Source organism: Lepidothrix coronata, unplaced genomic scaffold (genome assembly GCF_001604755.1).
Source record: "Lepidothrix coronata isolate B3197 unplaced genomic scaffold, Lepidothrix_coronata-1.0 Scaffold10, whole genome shotgun sequence".
Classification (NCBI taxonomy): domain Eukaryota; kingdom Metazoa; phylum Chordata; class Aves; order Passeriformes; family Pipridae; genus Lepidothrix; species Lepidothrix coronata.
The window spans coordinates 310,769-327,506 of record NW_016690190.1 but is presented as its reverse complement, the minus strand read 5'-3'; the positions used below and the strand labels follow the sequence as shown (position 1 = coordinate 327,506).

Here is a 16,738-nt window from a genome sequence, read left to right as displayed (position 1 = left end):
GTGGCACTCCTTATGGCAAAGCTTAAGTCCTCACACTACAATGTAGTGTTCTTTGATATATTTATTAACTTCTTTTTAATATTAGTCTTGCTGCTGTCTACACCGTAAGTCACTTCAGTCTCCCTTTCCCTTGTGGTCTTCTTTGGGAACATATGTCTGATTTTTTGCTCATATTTTTTAAGTCTGGGTCAGAAAACAAATGTGGAAACTTTGAGCAGAAACAGATGAAAGTTGATAAAATTATAAGAAGGTGCAGAAAAACATTAGCCTTATGGGGAGTATATTTAATTTCTTTGCACTGCTGTAAGCATGTAGGTTAGCAAATGGAATAAAGATGCATATTGGAGAACAAATGCTGCTCTGACTGAAATCAGAAAGTCTGTTGGTTTTGACTAACAGGATATAAGGTAGCTTCTGTATGTGCAAGAAAACCATAAACTAACGTAAACTTTGGACCTTTTAGGATTGTTTTCAGGTATCTAGAGCCTTTCAGTTCTCTTGAGAGATTGCTCAGGAACACAGTATTTCTCTCCAGATACTGTGCTTTGAGATTTATACCACTGCAACAGAGGTGGTGACAACCTCTTTTTGGCCTCAAAATGGGAACTGAGCTTGGAACTTGCTCTCATTTACCGGCATACAGCCTGTTGTTAACCTCATAAATCAGCTCACGTATCAGATGCTTTTTCCCTTGCTATATCCACTTGATACTTGAAGTTGAATTGTTTGCGGCTTTTTTTTAATGTAATCTCAACTACCATGGAATACATTCTGTACTTTGGAGGAGTTCTGTAAAAACAAGTTGTTCAGTGGCTGCTGCAGGATCTGTCTCCAGTGACCTGACTCAGATCTCGTTGGTTCAATGGAAAGCTTTTAGGGCCAGTAACTCAGCCATTGACAGTGCAGTCAGATGTAACACATGACAGTTCATGCATCTCACAAATGTGTAGCTAATGTTAAATCAGTAGATATGAATGTGCACAAAATGCAATGGGGAAGATTTATATGAATGAAATTGCATGCAAAATATTATTTGTGGCCAACAACTCATATCCAAGAACCCAGGTATTACAATGCTTGATTACTTTAGAACTAAAGTGACTGTACATGCAGAAGAAGGCAAAATAAGTGCTTCATAGATCAGATTGACCTTGAGTTTAGAATAACCTACTCTTGCATCTCAGATACATCCTCACTGATACCTAATGTAGTGCATCTTTTCTCTTTATTTTTTCAGAGTGCTATCCACACATGAAGGCCGTAGTTATTTTCTTAAATAGATGCTGTTTAGGTCAGGTCAGAGGTACAATTTAAAAAAAAAAAAGCATTGGATACGTATGAGTGTGCCTTTACATTTTTCTTTTGAAGGCTTTTAAAATTCCTTCCCAAAGACACCTAAAATGATCAGATTTTCATAAGGGTCTGAGTCTGTATCAAGTCAGGCCTATCTTTTACCTTGAGGTGTCTGTAGTAAGAAGGAAGGTGATACAAAAATGCAAGTGGTGGAATATTATATTGTAGTTCATAGTTCATATTTTATATCTATGTCTTGTGTTAAAAAAGCTCACACAGAATCCCAAGACCTTTTTTTTTCCCCCTAAGTAGTACTAATGAGGCTGTCTAACTCTCCCTCTCTTGCAGTCCTTATTTGAGTTTCATGAACTATTCATGCAGATGAATTTAAAGTAATTAGAAAATGGAAATATTCTCAGTTACTTTTAAATTTGATGAAGTTGCTGTGAGTGCAGTGGGACCTAGTTTCCTGCAAGTCACAGTTTGAAAACTGCTGGTGTGTTCAGTATTTTATTACTGGAGAAGTGGTTTACTTCTTAATACGGAGAGAAGGAGCATCCAGTTTGCGATGATTCTTGGGGCATATTTTTCCATACAGTTGCATCTTCAGTGCACAGCACAGTCTTAGTTGCCTTTTATTACTGCATAATCAACACACTGAAGGACTACAGAACCATAAATGTGCAGGTCTGAACACTGATAAACCTATAATCCTGGAGCTGAAAGGTATAAAATACGCAGTGAGGTCATGAATGACCTGCTGTGAGTGCTCTGTTGTGTTCAGCAAATGCAATAAGGCTGGTCTTGCATGAAGATATACAATACCTTAAGGGCTGACAACAGAGTCTTAGAGTGAGACTGGGGATCAGAAAGATCAGATTAGAAGTGACTGAGCCTTGAGCTATATAATGTCCTAGATATGTATATCCTGCTTCTCTTGCTCTCTGAGGAATTTGCAAACAGATTCTGCGAATCTTTGCAGGAAGTGATTCTCTACTGAGCCTTCTGTAAGTCATCTTTAGAAATGGTACTATATAGTGACATTTGCTCATTCCATGGTGTCTCTCTTACTCTTCCATTCTGTCAAAATTCATATGACAGCACAATTCTTCACTGTTGAGAGTCTTCATATAGAAATGTCCTTGAGTTGAGCACTGTTCAGACACAGTATGGTTTTTGTGCTGATTAGACCTGTTTGTTTAATTAAGCAGTTTGGAAGTCATGCTCTGCAGTGCTGTCTTCTGAAGACACAGATCTGCTGGCTGCTTTTGAAACATCATACTAGTTGTGTTTGGATTTTCTTGGGTTTTATTTTAAATAAGAACCTGTCAAACATAGTTCAGGTTCATGATCTTGGTCAAGCTTTGCTTTGCTTGATTTCTTTGTGAGGACTTAGAGGACACAGGACAAACACGGGATGTTTTAAAAGAGATTCTTCAGCTTGTAAGTCAACAAATAACAATATGACTGTTCTCCTTTTAGTGCCGCCTGAGAGACATGACCTATTCTGCCCCCATTACCGTGGATATTGAATATACACGAGGTAGCCAGAGGATCATCCGCAATGCGTTACCCATTGGCAGGTAAGATACCATATATTGAGCTTCTGGTATTAGTTTTCCTTTTGTGCCATGCTGGGAAGAGTTTTTACTGCAAAATACATGTAGGCTAACCTTACTTCCTTGTTAAAAGAATCACTGAGCAGGCAAATCTTGATAAACAGCTGTAGAGGATGTGATTTTTAGGTTCTAAGATTTTGTTTTACAAAAGCGTCTGATAGTCTGTCTCCTTCCAAAGATGTTGTCTATGATTCTATTGATATAAAACCAAGGAGGGAAATACCTGAAAGAGTACTGGAGCTGCAAGTTGCATTATTGTAAAATGAAATCAAGCATGTTTGCTTTATAGCCAAATTACTCAGTCTTCCATACTTAATATGTAGAGATACATCTGTGGAGGTTGGATGGTAAAATCAGTAAAGCAAGCATTAGTCCTGCTGTACAACGTTAAGCTCTCATTTAAAGTTGGTTTAGTTAAAAAGTACAGTTATGTCATCAGAGTGGTTTTAAGGGCATACATGCAAGAAGTCTTTTTGCTGTTAAAAACTGTTAATGCCCAGTTATTATTTCCATGGGAAATAATTTTCCTCATCTGTCCCTAGTATTATGCTGGTTTCTTTTTGCCAGGTGAGTATATACAATGCTTGTTTGACATACAGTTCACACTGGGACAGGAAAGCTGTATGTTCTTTACACTCTTATTTCCATTGTTTGGCAGAGTCACTGATAACCTGTGTGTTTTAGAAACAAAACAAATTTAAAAAAGAAAGCAAAAAAGGCAGTATCTTTGGACTTTTGTGCCTTTAAAAAGGAAAATTTCATTTGAATGCTTAGTAGCATTCCAAATTTTCTGTGCTTTTATGCATAGTAACTCCATAACTTTATTTTCCTTTTTTTAGTTTTCTTCCTGATAACTTCTGATATTTTAAAAAAAATTAAAATATCCCCATAAAGAGAATAAATTGCTATTCTCTGTAATGTAGCAGCAAAATATTTTATTGTGTGCAAGTGAAATAAATAAGATACTTTAAGACATCTGTTTCATTGAAGTTTTCAGTAATGGCATGTGAGTACTCTGTTTTGCAGTACCTTGTACTAACTGGTTCCTGCTTCTGATATAAGTAGCCAATGCACTGTGTGTGACAAAAGATTTTGCTTGTTATATGAAACTTCTTATCTCTAGGAAATACTTTCTCAGTGAAATGATTGGAGCAAGTAGGTTATCTGCATAGAGCACTGTAGTGACAAGATAGCTTTTTATATTCTGCAAAAAATAAAAAATTTGATTTCATCAATTTTTTTTAATGTATAAGAATATGAATATAGCAAAGAAATTAAAATAATTTACGAGATTTGAGTACAAGAAATGTAGCCTAATCTTATATTTTATTGAAGTAAAATTGAATTAATTATCTCAGAGATTGTAAATAGTAGAACTCATGAGTAAATTTTGTCAACATATGTCTTAGAAAAAAACACCTGGAACATAGATCTTATAAAGGCTGTCCAAGGAGTGAAATTCTGTAAGGTGGAATGAAAGTCAGCTTTTTTGTAGAAGAGACTACTTCCACTTCCACTGCTTGACTGCCCTCATGGTGAAGAAGTTTCACCTCATATCCAGTCTGTGCATCTTTAGTTTCTCTTCTTTTTTAATTCCCTAAGCATTGAATTAGTTTTTCATTTCTTGGAATGTTTTTCCACCACATGTTGCGTCACAAAATGCTTGCTGCAGACTTCTGCGCTGAGACACCAGAGAAATCAAAGCTACTACTGGGGAAACTTCATTCTTAGATTATGTATTAGAGGCACTATCTGTCTGCAGCCAGAAGGTGTCATTCCTATATGGGAAATAAGTTATGAACTGGCTTTATCTAATTAAAGCTGGATCTGCAGGGGCATGTTCTTCACTGCAGCCTGTTTTCGGAGACCAGGAGTTTTTGCAAGAGTTATCATTGGCCTTGGTGACTCTGCTTGCCACAATGCCTGTAGTAGCTGCATAACCTTTAAGTAGGAAGTCTGTGGTTTCTGCTAGTTGGTGTCCAGTTTCAGGTCCCTTTTCAATTACATGTTCAATGAAATAAAGTGGGTTTAAAGGAAAAACCTGTTGGTTATACCATGCATGTGTTCTAATTACCTTAAACATGTTTTCTCCAGTTTGTTCAGCGTGGTTTTTGTTCTGAATTTGACTCTTCTCTTTTACTCTGAATCTAGAGTAAAATTGTAACTGGTTTTCTTGCAGAATGCCTATAATGCTGCGTAGCTCCAATTGTGTTCTTACTGGGAAAACTCCAGCAGAATTTGCCAAACTTAATGAATGTCCTTTAGATCCAGGTACATTTTCACTCATGTTCTTTTTTTTTTGCTGTCCGTGTTTTTAGTTTTAAATTATTTTCAGCAAACAAATACCTCTTTAGTATGTTTCCTGCCACTATGAAGTCATTGCAGAAACTTCTCAAGTGTATGCTTGTAACAAACAGAAGTCATCAGCTTTTTGAAAACAGTAAGACATGGTTGACAGCATGGACAGTTTCTATTTGTAGATGAAGTTTTTAACCACAAAAACAATATACAAAAACTTTTAATATTGTATTTTGAATTTTGTATATAGTATTGTATAGTGATTTGTGATATGGGAACAGAGATGGAGTTCATTCATGAAATCTAAGTGGATCAGGGAAGAGTGGAGTATAATGGTGTCCTCCAGAGGGGGAACTCTTCATTTGCTGCCTTTTGTAAATCAAGAATAAAGTGTTACATGGTAATATTTGATATGTACAGAGGAGATGAAGGTTTGATTTTTATCTGCTACTTTTGAAGCATGCACTGGACCTGTGCTGGGTTTGCTTGTGGTGCTAAGGTACAGTGACGTGTGCTAGAGGAGCGTTAATAGATACAGTTTAAGAGAGGAATCTAACATGGCTCATGTGCAGATTCCTTATATTGTCTTAGATACAACAAGGGTATTAAAATACATTTTTAAAAATAATACAAAAGAAGTTTCTCCCTGGAGTGCTGAAAGAGCAAGTCAATAATTATGGAAGACTTATTCTTCTTATTTGATGTACTTATGATATACTCTTCTGACAGGCAGTATTTTTACCTAATTTATCAAACTAACAATTCTGTTATGTCTTTTAATAATTATGATTACGTTACAGTTTGGAGGTTTTTTACAGCTTTACTGTGTCTGTGCCTGTGGGTTCTTTTTGTCTGAGTACTTCCCAAATGAAGTCTTAGATCTCAAATACTATATGTGAGCCTACCAAAAGTCCTGTTTTGTCTAGCGAAACGTATTTGTAGTAATCATAAGTTCCACACCAAGCTTGTTCATTACTCCTTTAAGGGAGAATTTACTCTTCTGTTTTGCACTTTGTGTATTTATGGTTTACTTTTTAATAATTTATATTCAAAGACATATTGAAGGAGGCAAGTAAGGCACAATGGTACTGACATGTCAAGTCTTTCTTTTCTGTTGCCTAGGTGGCTATTTCATTGTTAAAGGTGTAGAGAAAGTCATTCTTATTCAAGAACAGTTATCCAAAAACAGGATCATTGTGGAAGCTGATAGAAAGGGCACAGTTGGCGCTTCTGTTACCAGGTATGGTAAATGTCTGCAATTACATAAAGGAGGTAAACTCAGAGCTTTAGAACTTCATTGTTGTAGTTGAAATAGCTGTGTAGGTTTCTTCCACGTATAGCTGAACAGGAAAAAGGTGTAGATATTCAATGTCCCTCTTTTGCTACTGTCATTTTGTGTGCTAAACATCAATCCCAAAATCACTTAGTGCAGTATTCCCACAAAAATCAGTGAGAGTTGCTCATGTGCTTCAGGATTCACCCCAGATTAGGAAAAGCAAGTTTGAATTTTTAACATAAAGTGCACTTCCTAATTGATGGTGTTTGGTCTCATTTTGCAGCAAGTAACATGAAGTTGCTGCAGTGGAAATCGGATGTAACCTTTTGTCTGCCTCTCTGCATCAAATTGACATAAAAACTTTTAAAGGCAAAGGCAGTGGAGAAGGAAACAAATATTTTTGTACTGCAAAAATTACTGAAAATAGCAAGGTAGTTTAAATTTGGCCTTTTCTCAATGATTAACTTTTATTTATATTTTGTTTGCCTTCTGGTTGGTTTCTTTTTAAGCTGCATCTGGTATAATATGGTGCTTGTCACTCGAATGTGAGGACTGTTTTTTCTTCTCCAGAGGCCTCTCACACATCTCTCCTAACTACTTTACTGTTTCACAGTAAGCCTAGATGAGGTTAACATACAACAAAGTACTGTTACCTCATTACTGTTGTTGCAGCGGTACTTGTGCACAGTTTGACCTTGCTGGTTACATCAAAATTGATGATAAAAGCATGCAAAGATGATTTTGAAAAGTGCAGACTTCTACTTACCTAAGTCAGATATCCCAAATAGTCCCCATCACAGGTGATAATACTCTATTTCCTTGGAGTTACAGGCTGATGTCTGGCTGTTTTAATATAATTTTTTAAAGAGGAGAGAGTGGGATTAATTCAGTTGAAAGATTGTTCAAGCCTGCTAAGTTTTCTATAAAAGATTTTAGGAGTCAGTGCAAACATTCTGTTGGACATAATACTATTTTTTTTAACTTCAGTTCCACTCACGAGAAGAAGAGCAGAACAAATATGATTGTGAAACAAGGAAGATTTTATCTGAGGCATAACACTCTATCCGAAGATATTCCCATTGCCATCATATTTAAGGTAATACAGCTGTTAGTTTGGGGGGGAAAAAAAAGAAAAGGCAGAAAAAAGCTGTGCCACAGCTCAAGAAGGAAGATCGGCAGCAGCTCTCAAGTTAACATGTACAGAAGGACTTGGCAGGGCTTAGAGACTGGAATTTTTTTCCCCTGGAAAGTCATCTTTATTGTACAGCAAAAAGGAGAAAAAGTGCTGCGTTTTTCTGTGAGGAGAGCACTGCTGTGCCAAGACAAATGCCTGCCACCCCCTCACTGCCTTGTAAGGTGCCTCTGTTGCTGCAGAAGGTCAGAAGGGTTTTGGTTTGTTACGATTTATGTTGCAAGCTCATGTTAAGGGTCTTTGGTTTTGGTCCCAGCCTGTTCCCAGCTGTGACTTGTGTAGTGGTGAGTAGTTAAACACCCTTTGGTTTGGATTCAGGGATATGGTATAGCCATGAGCTCATTTATACATGACTCCCAGTCATAATTGTAAACAAAACTGATAGCCTGTGGGGCAGTCCTGCAATTCTTAGACCTATTCCTAAATCCAATAAGATGACTAGAGTGGCTGCATTTCCTGAGCAGTTTACTTCACCTGTGAATGAGTCCTGCCTCGATCCCAATACCTCAGAATCCCTGCCTTTTCAGGGAGACTCACCAGTATCTTCAGGGTAGTGAATGCATGGACAGGCATTGTAGCTTTGAGGTGATTTCTGGTGGGACTGACAAAGGGCTGTGAGAGGCATCCTCTTCTAATTCTGGGCAAGAACTGGGGAGTATTTCCCCTCCAGCTGAGCTGGTGACAAGGCTGTGCCTTGACCCTGATTGCCTGTGAAACTGCCAGAACTGCTTTCTTTCACTCTCTGCTTCTCCCTTTCATTTTAATTCACTCAAGGGTGCACACACTGAATGTGTGATCAGTGTGACATAACGATGACTTTTCCCTAGCTGCCCAGCAGGACCAGGAGCAGGCTGGTAGCTCATCTGTCTGTGGAATCAAATGCACAGACTGCAGCCATGGAGGTTTTGGGTGGACATAAGCTGTCCGGCTGCTGGAGGAAACAGGAGGGCATGGCTCATGGGACTTGTCCTGCCAACAGCTGGGAACTCCTTCCTGTCCTATGATGCTCTGCTACTGCCTGTGGGTTTGCAGCCTGATACACTGTGTGTGCAGAAGGAAACTGGGCAGCAGCCTTAGTGTCACTGTTCGCAGGGAAGGTGGCTTAGGGCGCAAAAATGCTGCTGCTTGGATCTAGGAAAAGCCCTCTTCTTGTCTTCACTGTAGTGTTTTACAGCACAGGTTTGTAGAGGTAGTATCAGCTCGAGAAAATGATTTGCCAGGAGAGGGCAGTACGTGCTCACGGCATCCGAACAGTCTGTGCCCGCAGCGCTGATATGTTGGCATCGGCAAGTACAGGCTTGTCAATGTGACCACGGCTCTTGGGCTGGGTAAGAGTTGTAAGAATCGGTTTTCATGTAGGAAGTGCTTTGGTACTAGAAAATAGTTTAATAATTGAGTTTAGACTTGAGAAATAAATATCTCTTCTCTCTGATGAAGCAAATCTCTTCAAGTTGGAGGATGTTTTAGTGACAGTGTTAAAGGAGGTTGAGAAGTTATTTATGGGCATAAATGCATGTAAAAGTGCCAGAATTAAGTTAAAAACTTTTGTGTTTCATCGAAGTGTTTAATGTGGCTCTTAATCCATTTGCTTCAGTACCAAACAGCTAGATTCCACCTTCACTTACAGACTTTTATTATATGTTGTCACCCCGTGCTGGTACAGACAAATACCTGCTCACGTAGAGTAACTGGTCCGGGTTATTAAGTCTGAGGAGATTGTTGTTGGGTTATTTTTCTAAAGCAGGATTTTTCTGACTATTTGATCACCTTCTGACAGTGCTTGCTATAATTATCTATATAGGTATCTTTTACATTTTAAATAATCTTCCATAGTTTTTCATTTATTGAATAAGAGGTTACAGTTTTTAGGAGCTCTTGGCTGTACTGCTTTTTAATTGTTTATGTTGATTTAATGAAGTAGCAAATTAGCTGAGTGTTCCATTCTTGACTGGTACTTAACTGTTCTCATGAGCAGTCATTTTCCTTACCTTTCCTTTAATGACATGAAATTCATGGATCTTCTATCCACTTTCTGTGAGTCTCCAGCTGGAACCTATAGCAGTCACCAGTCTCTGATCTTTTTTTCTTGGGCATTGCTGTGTTGTGGTATTGCTTTGTTCTATTTAACTACTAAAAGCAAGGTTACAAACACAATAGCCCTGAAACTGGAGAATCCCTAAGTTAGGGATCCCCGTCCAACCTCAGCTCTCTCTTATTGGCAGTTTTGTAAACAAGAGATTTGTTGGAAAACCTAGGAAAATAATTCCTTTCTGCTGACACGAAGCCTTGGGCATAAAGCATGTGTCTTGTTTTACTAGTAGATGTTCTGCTTCTTGTCATGTAGAGATCCACATCTGCAAGGGGCAGAGTTAAGCTGCACAGACAATCTTAAGTGCTGAAGTTTTGATTACCTTTGAATCCTTGCCTTTTACTGTAGCCAGCTGCATGTATAACTTCTAATTAAAAATAAACTAAGAAAGCAGTGGCAAATACTTACTGCTCTGTATTTCCTCCCAGGCCAGCATGCAGGCTCCAAACAAGTTCCACGGACCTCGTGGTTTGACTAAGAAAACAAATAGTTATCGGTAGAGGGCTGCTATGCAGTGCATGGGCCACCTAGAGGGGACAGTGTTGTCAGGGATTCCCTGAGAGTCAGTGGGAGAAAGCTGAGCAATTTTGAATTGTCTTTCTAGTCCCAATAGCTTTAATTGACCTGGTGTTCCTGCAAATCGCTTAAGAAATAGATCAGGTGAAGAAAACCATTGTAATATTAGAGAAAAGAAAGCAAGTATTGGAGATCTGTCATCTACTGTGGATTTAAAGCTACTGCAACTGTAAAGTGGAGGTGTACTAATATATCCCTTAGACATGTTTGTCAAAAACAAGGGCTGTGAAATACAGAGCATTACAAACACCACCTACTGACAGAGCTGACACCTAAAATTCCTAAAGAGCTCCCTAGGCTGCAGCGTAAGATCACCCTCATGTTCCAGGCATAAAGTCAGGGAAGACTTAAGGCAAGACCTGAACATATTGTTCCCTGGCCTTTCTCTTGGTGAGGAAGCTGTGGGGAGGGGTGGAAATAGAGTGGATCTAAAGGTCCCTTGATCTGGATAGGTAGGGGGACTGGATCATGTAGGGTCACCCTGAAGGAGACGTTTGCCTTGCAGTTCATCTTTATCCGTAACTGCAAGCCCGAATGACCTTGTTCTGCTGCTTTGATTTTCTGCCATCCAGACCTGTAAGGATCTTTGGGTTTGGCACATTCAAATGTTTTACAGCCAGTTGTGCCAAACACATATAAGTTGTGGTTTTGTGAAGTTTAGCACATTTACCACAACTAACTGAAATTTGATAGGCTACAAAAGGCATAGTGTCTGTTCTAGGAAAGACTTGGAGTATCTGCTCTTCACATGTGGAGTTGTTAGAGATTTGTAGCTGTGCTAGCTTAAACAGTCTTCCTTAACCTTTCTTCTTAGAAGTGACAAAAGCATTTGTGCAGTCCCTATATATGTAAATGCAGTCTTTGGTTTGAAGTAGTGATATAAATTGGACAATTTTGTCCCCGAAGTATGTATTCATTGAGGTTTGAAAGGGCTGTTAACTGTCTTGTAATGGGAAACAGACACAGCTAATTTGCTTCCTGCTTACTTTGTAACACTTCTTCATTAGTTAATATAAATACACAACCGCAGTGCTATTTAGGATGTCCTGAGTTGACTTGCAACCCGGGGAGACCTTTGTTTTAGCTGTGCCAGTTGTGCACAGCTCCTGGGGCTGTGTGAACTGTGCATAGTGGCTTTTTGAATATGTCAGGCTGTGAGGTACACATGCTTTACCTGGGGGGCTTGAGCAGTTTTAGGTAGCAGTGAGCATTAGGGGACATGTGGAATATTTGTGTAGTATGTAAGGGTGTTTCTGTCCTGAAAAACGTCAGGCTTACAGGTGAGATGGTTTTGCAGGGAGCTCACTACGTTGCAGCGAGTTAGAGCTTTTTGAAGGTAAGGACTGTTTTTCTTTTGTGTTCATGATCTTGATTTGGTAGACTTGAGTGAGTCCTGGGAGCTGAAGTAAGTGAAGGTTGCATGCTGCACCAAAACTGGTGAGCGAAGGAAGAGAATTATAAGTAACCTAGAGGGACTTGAATGTTGAATTTTACGACCTGAGTCACTAGATGAAGAATCTTTAGTTCATGTTGGAGCTATAAGGAGCTGCTCTAGGACCTGCGGCAAAAGATTTGAATAGCAGGTCGAGTTTCATTTTTACAAACCTGTGTTAGTCTTGGAGCTGTTTAGGTGCAGCTCTAGAGGAACAGCTGAATGGTGGTCTTACTGGATCTGCAGGATTATGAGTTCCCATGGCTGTAGTTTCATAGCTCGTATCTTCTGAATTATGAAAGCTCCAGACCAATTCTGTCTGTGATTTCAACCTTGAACTTCCCTGACATCTTTTTAATCCAGTCATCTGCCTGTCTCCATTCTGTAATTTAGCCTGATGGACTGCAGAACTACATTCTAGGGAAGTGCCATGGAAACGCCTAGACATCATCATTAAGACACCAGCTGGGGGAGGAAGAGCTGGGCTCACACTCTCTCATGCACACTCTCCTGTGTACGTGTGTGTGCACACACAAATATTGATGTGCACACGTTTTGGTCAGTGGGAAGCTCTCTAGTCCTAGGAAGTGATTGGCCCCATTTGGACCACTTTCCCACTTGAACTCAGGATGATCTGAATATTCTGAGTGCTTGCTTTGACCTGTCTGTTTTATGTCCATTGACGACTAGCCTTCACCCATGCTCTTCAGCAGCCTGCTACCATCTCCCTCCTCATCCTTTAGCTGCCACTGTCAACTTATCCCTTTACAATGACTCCTTTTCCCCTCCCCTGTAAAATTATCCCTTTGTGGCATTGCCTTCCAATCAAAAAGAAACAAGACATCTTGTCTCCTGGTTTGCTTTTATGTTAATTCCCTTTCCCTCAGCTTTGTCCTGGGACCATAAGTGCTTTAAGCTTAGGGCCCATTTCTACATTGTACGTCCTCAGTGTTTCTGTAACACAAGCAACAACCAAGGAATATTTTGTTGCTGACCTAATGAGGTTATAGGCTAGTTCTGAAGTACCTTTTTTGGTTTAGTTTGGTTTTTTAGTTGTTGGGTTTTTTGGGTTTGTTTTTTTTTTTTTAGAAGTGTAACATCAGGGCCAAATTTACTGAAAAACTAAGTGTTAACCTTACAAACTGTCTGATAGCAGCATGGGCCTGTTGCTTGCCCGTTAGTTTTGCAGGTAGGTGTATTTTTGCATGCAAGTTTGCTCAGGATTGTTGAGATTATAGAGGAGAATAAATAGGTTTACTTTTAGGCTGTCATATCAGCACATCATCTTCAATCATTTGCCTAAACTTTTAGTCATTACTCATAAATTAATTTCTCCCCATTTGCACATATCTAACAATACAACATATATTGTTTGGTGGCAGATCCTAGCCTTTCCCACTCAGAAATTCAGAATTCTCAGGTGAATTTGCTGCTACAAAGTTCAGGTAGAAAATCTGTGCTGGTATAATGAAACATCCTATTCTCATCTTTTGATCAGCGAATCATGAAGTTAGAAAAAATTATCAATCCTCTTTAATTTACTGTGGCTTTCTGTTTTTTAGTGGGCAAAAGAGCATAGTAAAAATGAAGACTGACTTTTTTTCCACTTGTTTTTTTCACTTATTTTATGGCACGATCTGGTTGCCATCCCATAATTAACCTGAGGGACAGAAATAGGGTGATGTCGGCTTGCAGTTGATGTGCTTTAGATAAATACATTCGTGCTATATGTGCCTAGAATGGCACAAGAATTTTGTTCTTCTGTAGGCTAAGTGCAATAATTTTATGAATCCAGTTGTCATTCCTAAACTAGTTTGCTGGTCAACTATTAAGTCCTAGACACATGGAAAAATTACTGTTGTGAAGCTTCCATGCTTTTGTAGACTTTCTTATGAGTCTAGCTCTCGGGTAATGAAGGATTTTGTTAACTTTTCTGCTGAGGTTTTTTAACTACTGTGTGACTTTATTTAAAAGGGTGAGGAAGTGTAATAATACTTGAAAAACAGAGATCTCAACTGCAGTAATATCACATGGGCAAATGCTGGTTCTGAAAAGAGCCTTGAGATCAGAGGGGTAACTACTCAGTGGGAACAAACTGTGATGAAACACGCTTACCCAGTGAAGTAATGGTGTCTTGATTTGGCACTCAGCTCTGTCTGAGATGGTGGAATTGTGATCTGTGCTTTGCACTAAAAGAAGAGTGTCCTTACCCTGTTATGAGCTTATGGTATTTTTTCACTCCTTTTAATTTCTAATAAACCACAAGGTGAAAAGACAAAGTTTGAGTTTAAAGGAACTTCAGCCAATCACTTCTTTGTTGAAAAAGAAAGAAGTGAAAGAAAAAAGAAAAAAAGGAAGCTGGATACTTCACAATTAGAGCAACAGTTTTGCAAGGGAATAGCATTAGCTAGGTGTTAAGCAAAGTGACACTCAATGAAGGCAAAAAGAAGAGAAGGTATTTCTGCATTTTTGAGGAGAATGTGACTTTTTGGGATACTGCCAGTTTTTAATGAGAACCAGAATACTAGGATCTACATAGGCCATTATTTACAATGGTCTTTGTGGCAGGCAGTTTGGAGAATAATGTGAATGCAAACGTAACTTCCTCACAAAGTTCTGAGAAACATATTATAACTCAGCCAGAAGAGGTTTAGTGAGATTATTCCATTTCTTGGTATGGCAGTGCTCCAGGCAAATGTGTGAAGGGGGGAGCTTTAGCACCATCTGGAATCCACAAAAGCCTTCACTGCTGGCTGCCACCTTGAAACACTTACTGATAGAGAGATTTTTCTAAACCTGTTAAGAGCTTTCTTAGTTTATTAAGCTCTTTTCCACGGTATAAAGTCTAACAAGGTGTCCAAAGATCAGTGAAATAACAGAATGTCTTTCAAGTGGAATTGTGAAGTCATCTTCTAAATGCAGAGAGCTGCAAAGGAGGTAAATTGTAAACGTTTCTCAAATATGATGTGCTACATCACAGTCAGCTGAGTTTGCAGAATTGCTTGTGGTAAGAGACTGTGTGTACTCTTTCAACAAATTTCATCTTCCTTTCTTTATTCTGACTTGGTTTTCATTGTTACACACATTGGGTTGTTATTACCTAGTTTGTTTTTTTCTTAAGAAAAAACCCATAGAATTTAACTCCTATCAGTGAAGGAAAAAAATGGCTCCCCAAAAAGTCTGTGTGTTCCTGCTGCTTATCAAGATTTCCATTTAACTTTCTTCCACAGCTAGAATATGTGCTGCCAGTGCCAGATGGCACAGTTTCTTAGAGAAGAGCTAGCTCTTGCTTAGTAGTAATGCAGACAAACAATACCAAATTAGCATAAGCAAATGTCAGTGAGTTAACATAAAGCCTTGTTATTTCTGTCTTTTCTTCTTTTCCTAGGCCATGGGTGTTGAGAGTGACCAGGAGATTGTACAAATGATTGGCACAGAGGAACATGTGATGGCTGCATTTGCTCCTAGCCTGGAAGAATGCCAAAAAGCTCAGATCTTTACACAGATGCAGGTGTGTCTTTTCACATGGCCAGAGGCCATAAAAATCCAAAGACAGTGGGTATTGACCACTTTGCTGTGTCAGCAGTGGACATACACTTTTGTTTTAAGGTTTGTTTTGGGGGGTTATTTTAAGCTGTGGCTTTTTAAGGGGTCAGGACTTGTCAAACATGAGACTTTTCTCTCATTACTTAACTGGGGAAAAAAAAGTCAAAGTCAAGAAAGGCTTTGTTTTCAGAAGCTTGGGATTATGTTTTAATGACCTAAGCCTGTATATGACAAGTAGCAATGTCCATAAAATTAGGGGTTTTTTTCTGAGGACTATACCCATTTTTAAATAGGAATTGCACACCCCATTCCTCAGAAGCCCTATTAATGTGGGTATGACCATTTCATTATGAGTAGATGTTCTCCTCCAATTCTAATCTCTTGTATGAAGCCCATAACAGTAGCCACCCTCTGTCCTGCTAAAGACTTACCAGAGTTCTCTTAGCTCATGTACTTTTTTAAGTAGCTGGAACATGGGCCATTTTTCTGGGAGCGTTTCCATCATGTACATACTAATCTGCTAGAAGAAGCTTTTGAAGATTAATCTTACTTTGCTCTTTTGTTGCAAACTTTGTCAAATCTTTCCCTGTGTGATGCTGAGTGTTGTAAAGTGAACATCTTTCTGGGGCTTTTGAGGGTTAGAGGTAGCTTAAAGAGCTCCTAATTCAGAGTCAGAAGAGTGAAATGGTGATGCTGGAGGAACACAGATGAATGTGAAGCATCCAGGAGGGTAGAAAAACAGAAATACAGAAGTTATTCTGTGCCAGAAATGTCAGATGAAATTAATAGAGAGTTAGCTATTTGCAGAGGAAGATAAGAGATGGAGAGGATAGTCTGTCATTTAGTAGAGAGGGTAATTCTTTCGCACAGCTTCATGGCTTCATTTCCAGGCAGGAACTTCCTGTGTGGGCTTGGATAATTTCTTGACTCTGAATTCTGAGATTGATTGACAACTGGTAAGAGTAAGAATCCATTAATCACTGTAGAGTACTCCAGGAGACAGACGTGGATGCCACACAGTAGCTTTTGTGGATATTAAACAGTGAGTGCTACCTCATGGTTTAATATCTGAATGAAACTTAGCAAGTACATAAAAGAACCGGAGGTTAAAATTCTAATAAATTTACTAGATATCTTTTGCATTTATAGGATTCTTTTTTCTGTATCTCTACAATATTCTTTCTTTAATATTGTAGTATTTATGTATTTTCACCACTTTCCATTCCAAATGTCATCAACCTATGATCAACATGTTGTCTATTTAATTATAGTAAATTGAACGAATTTTCAAGAGGGTTTTTTTATTAGCATCACTTACATCTTTGTTGGTTTGCAGGTTGCTTGGAGTTTGTATCATCTGTGGCTGGTGGGATTGCACATGTTGAGGAATACATACAGATCTCCATATGTGTATATT

At 38.8% G+C, this 16,738-nt stretch overlaps 1 protein-coding gene across 2 annotated transcripts in view; it reads left to right on the top strand.

The window, feature by feature from the left end:
- Nucleotides 1–16,738, top strand: part of POLR3B (RNA polymerase III subunit B) — a 75,439-nt gene that overhangs the window by 2,943 nt on the left and 55,758 nt on the right. Inside the window, exons 6-10 of one of the 2 annotated variants that reach the window (XM_017804906.1) lie at nucleotides 2,776–2,876; nucleotides 5,092–5,183; nucleotides 6,333–6,450; nucleotides 7,474–7,582; nucleotides 15,164–15,286. In XM_017804906.1, coding sequence (XP_017660395.1) covers nucleotides 2,776–2,876; nucleotides 5,092–5,183; nucleotides 6,333–6,450; nucleotides 7,474–7,582; nucleotides 15,164–15,286 — 543 coding nt within the window. Of the gene's footprint in view, nucleotides 1–2,775; nucleotides 2,877–5,091; nucleotides 5,184–6,332; nucleotides 6,451–6,814; nucleotides 6,918–7,473; nucleotides 7,583–15,163; nucleotides 15,287–16,738 lie in introns of those variants that run through there. The other variant, XM_017804908.1, reaches the window with a different exon arrangement.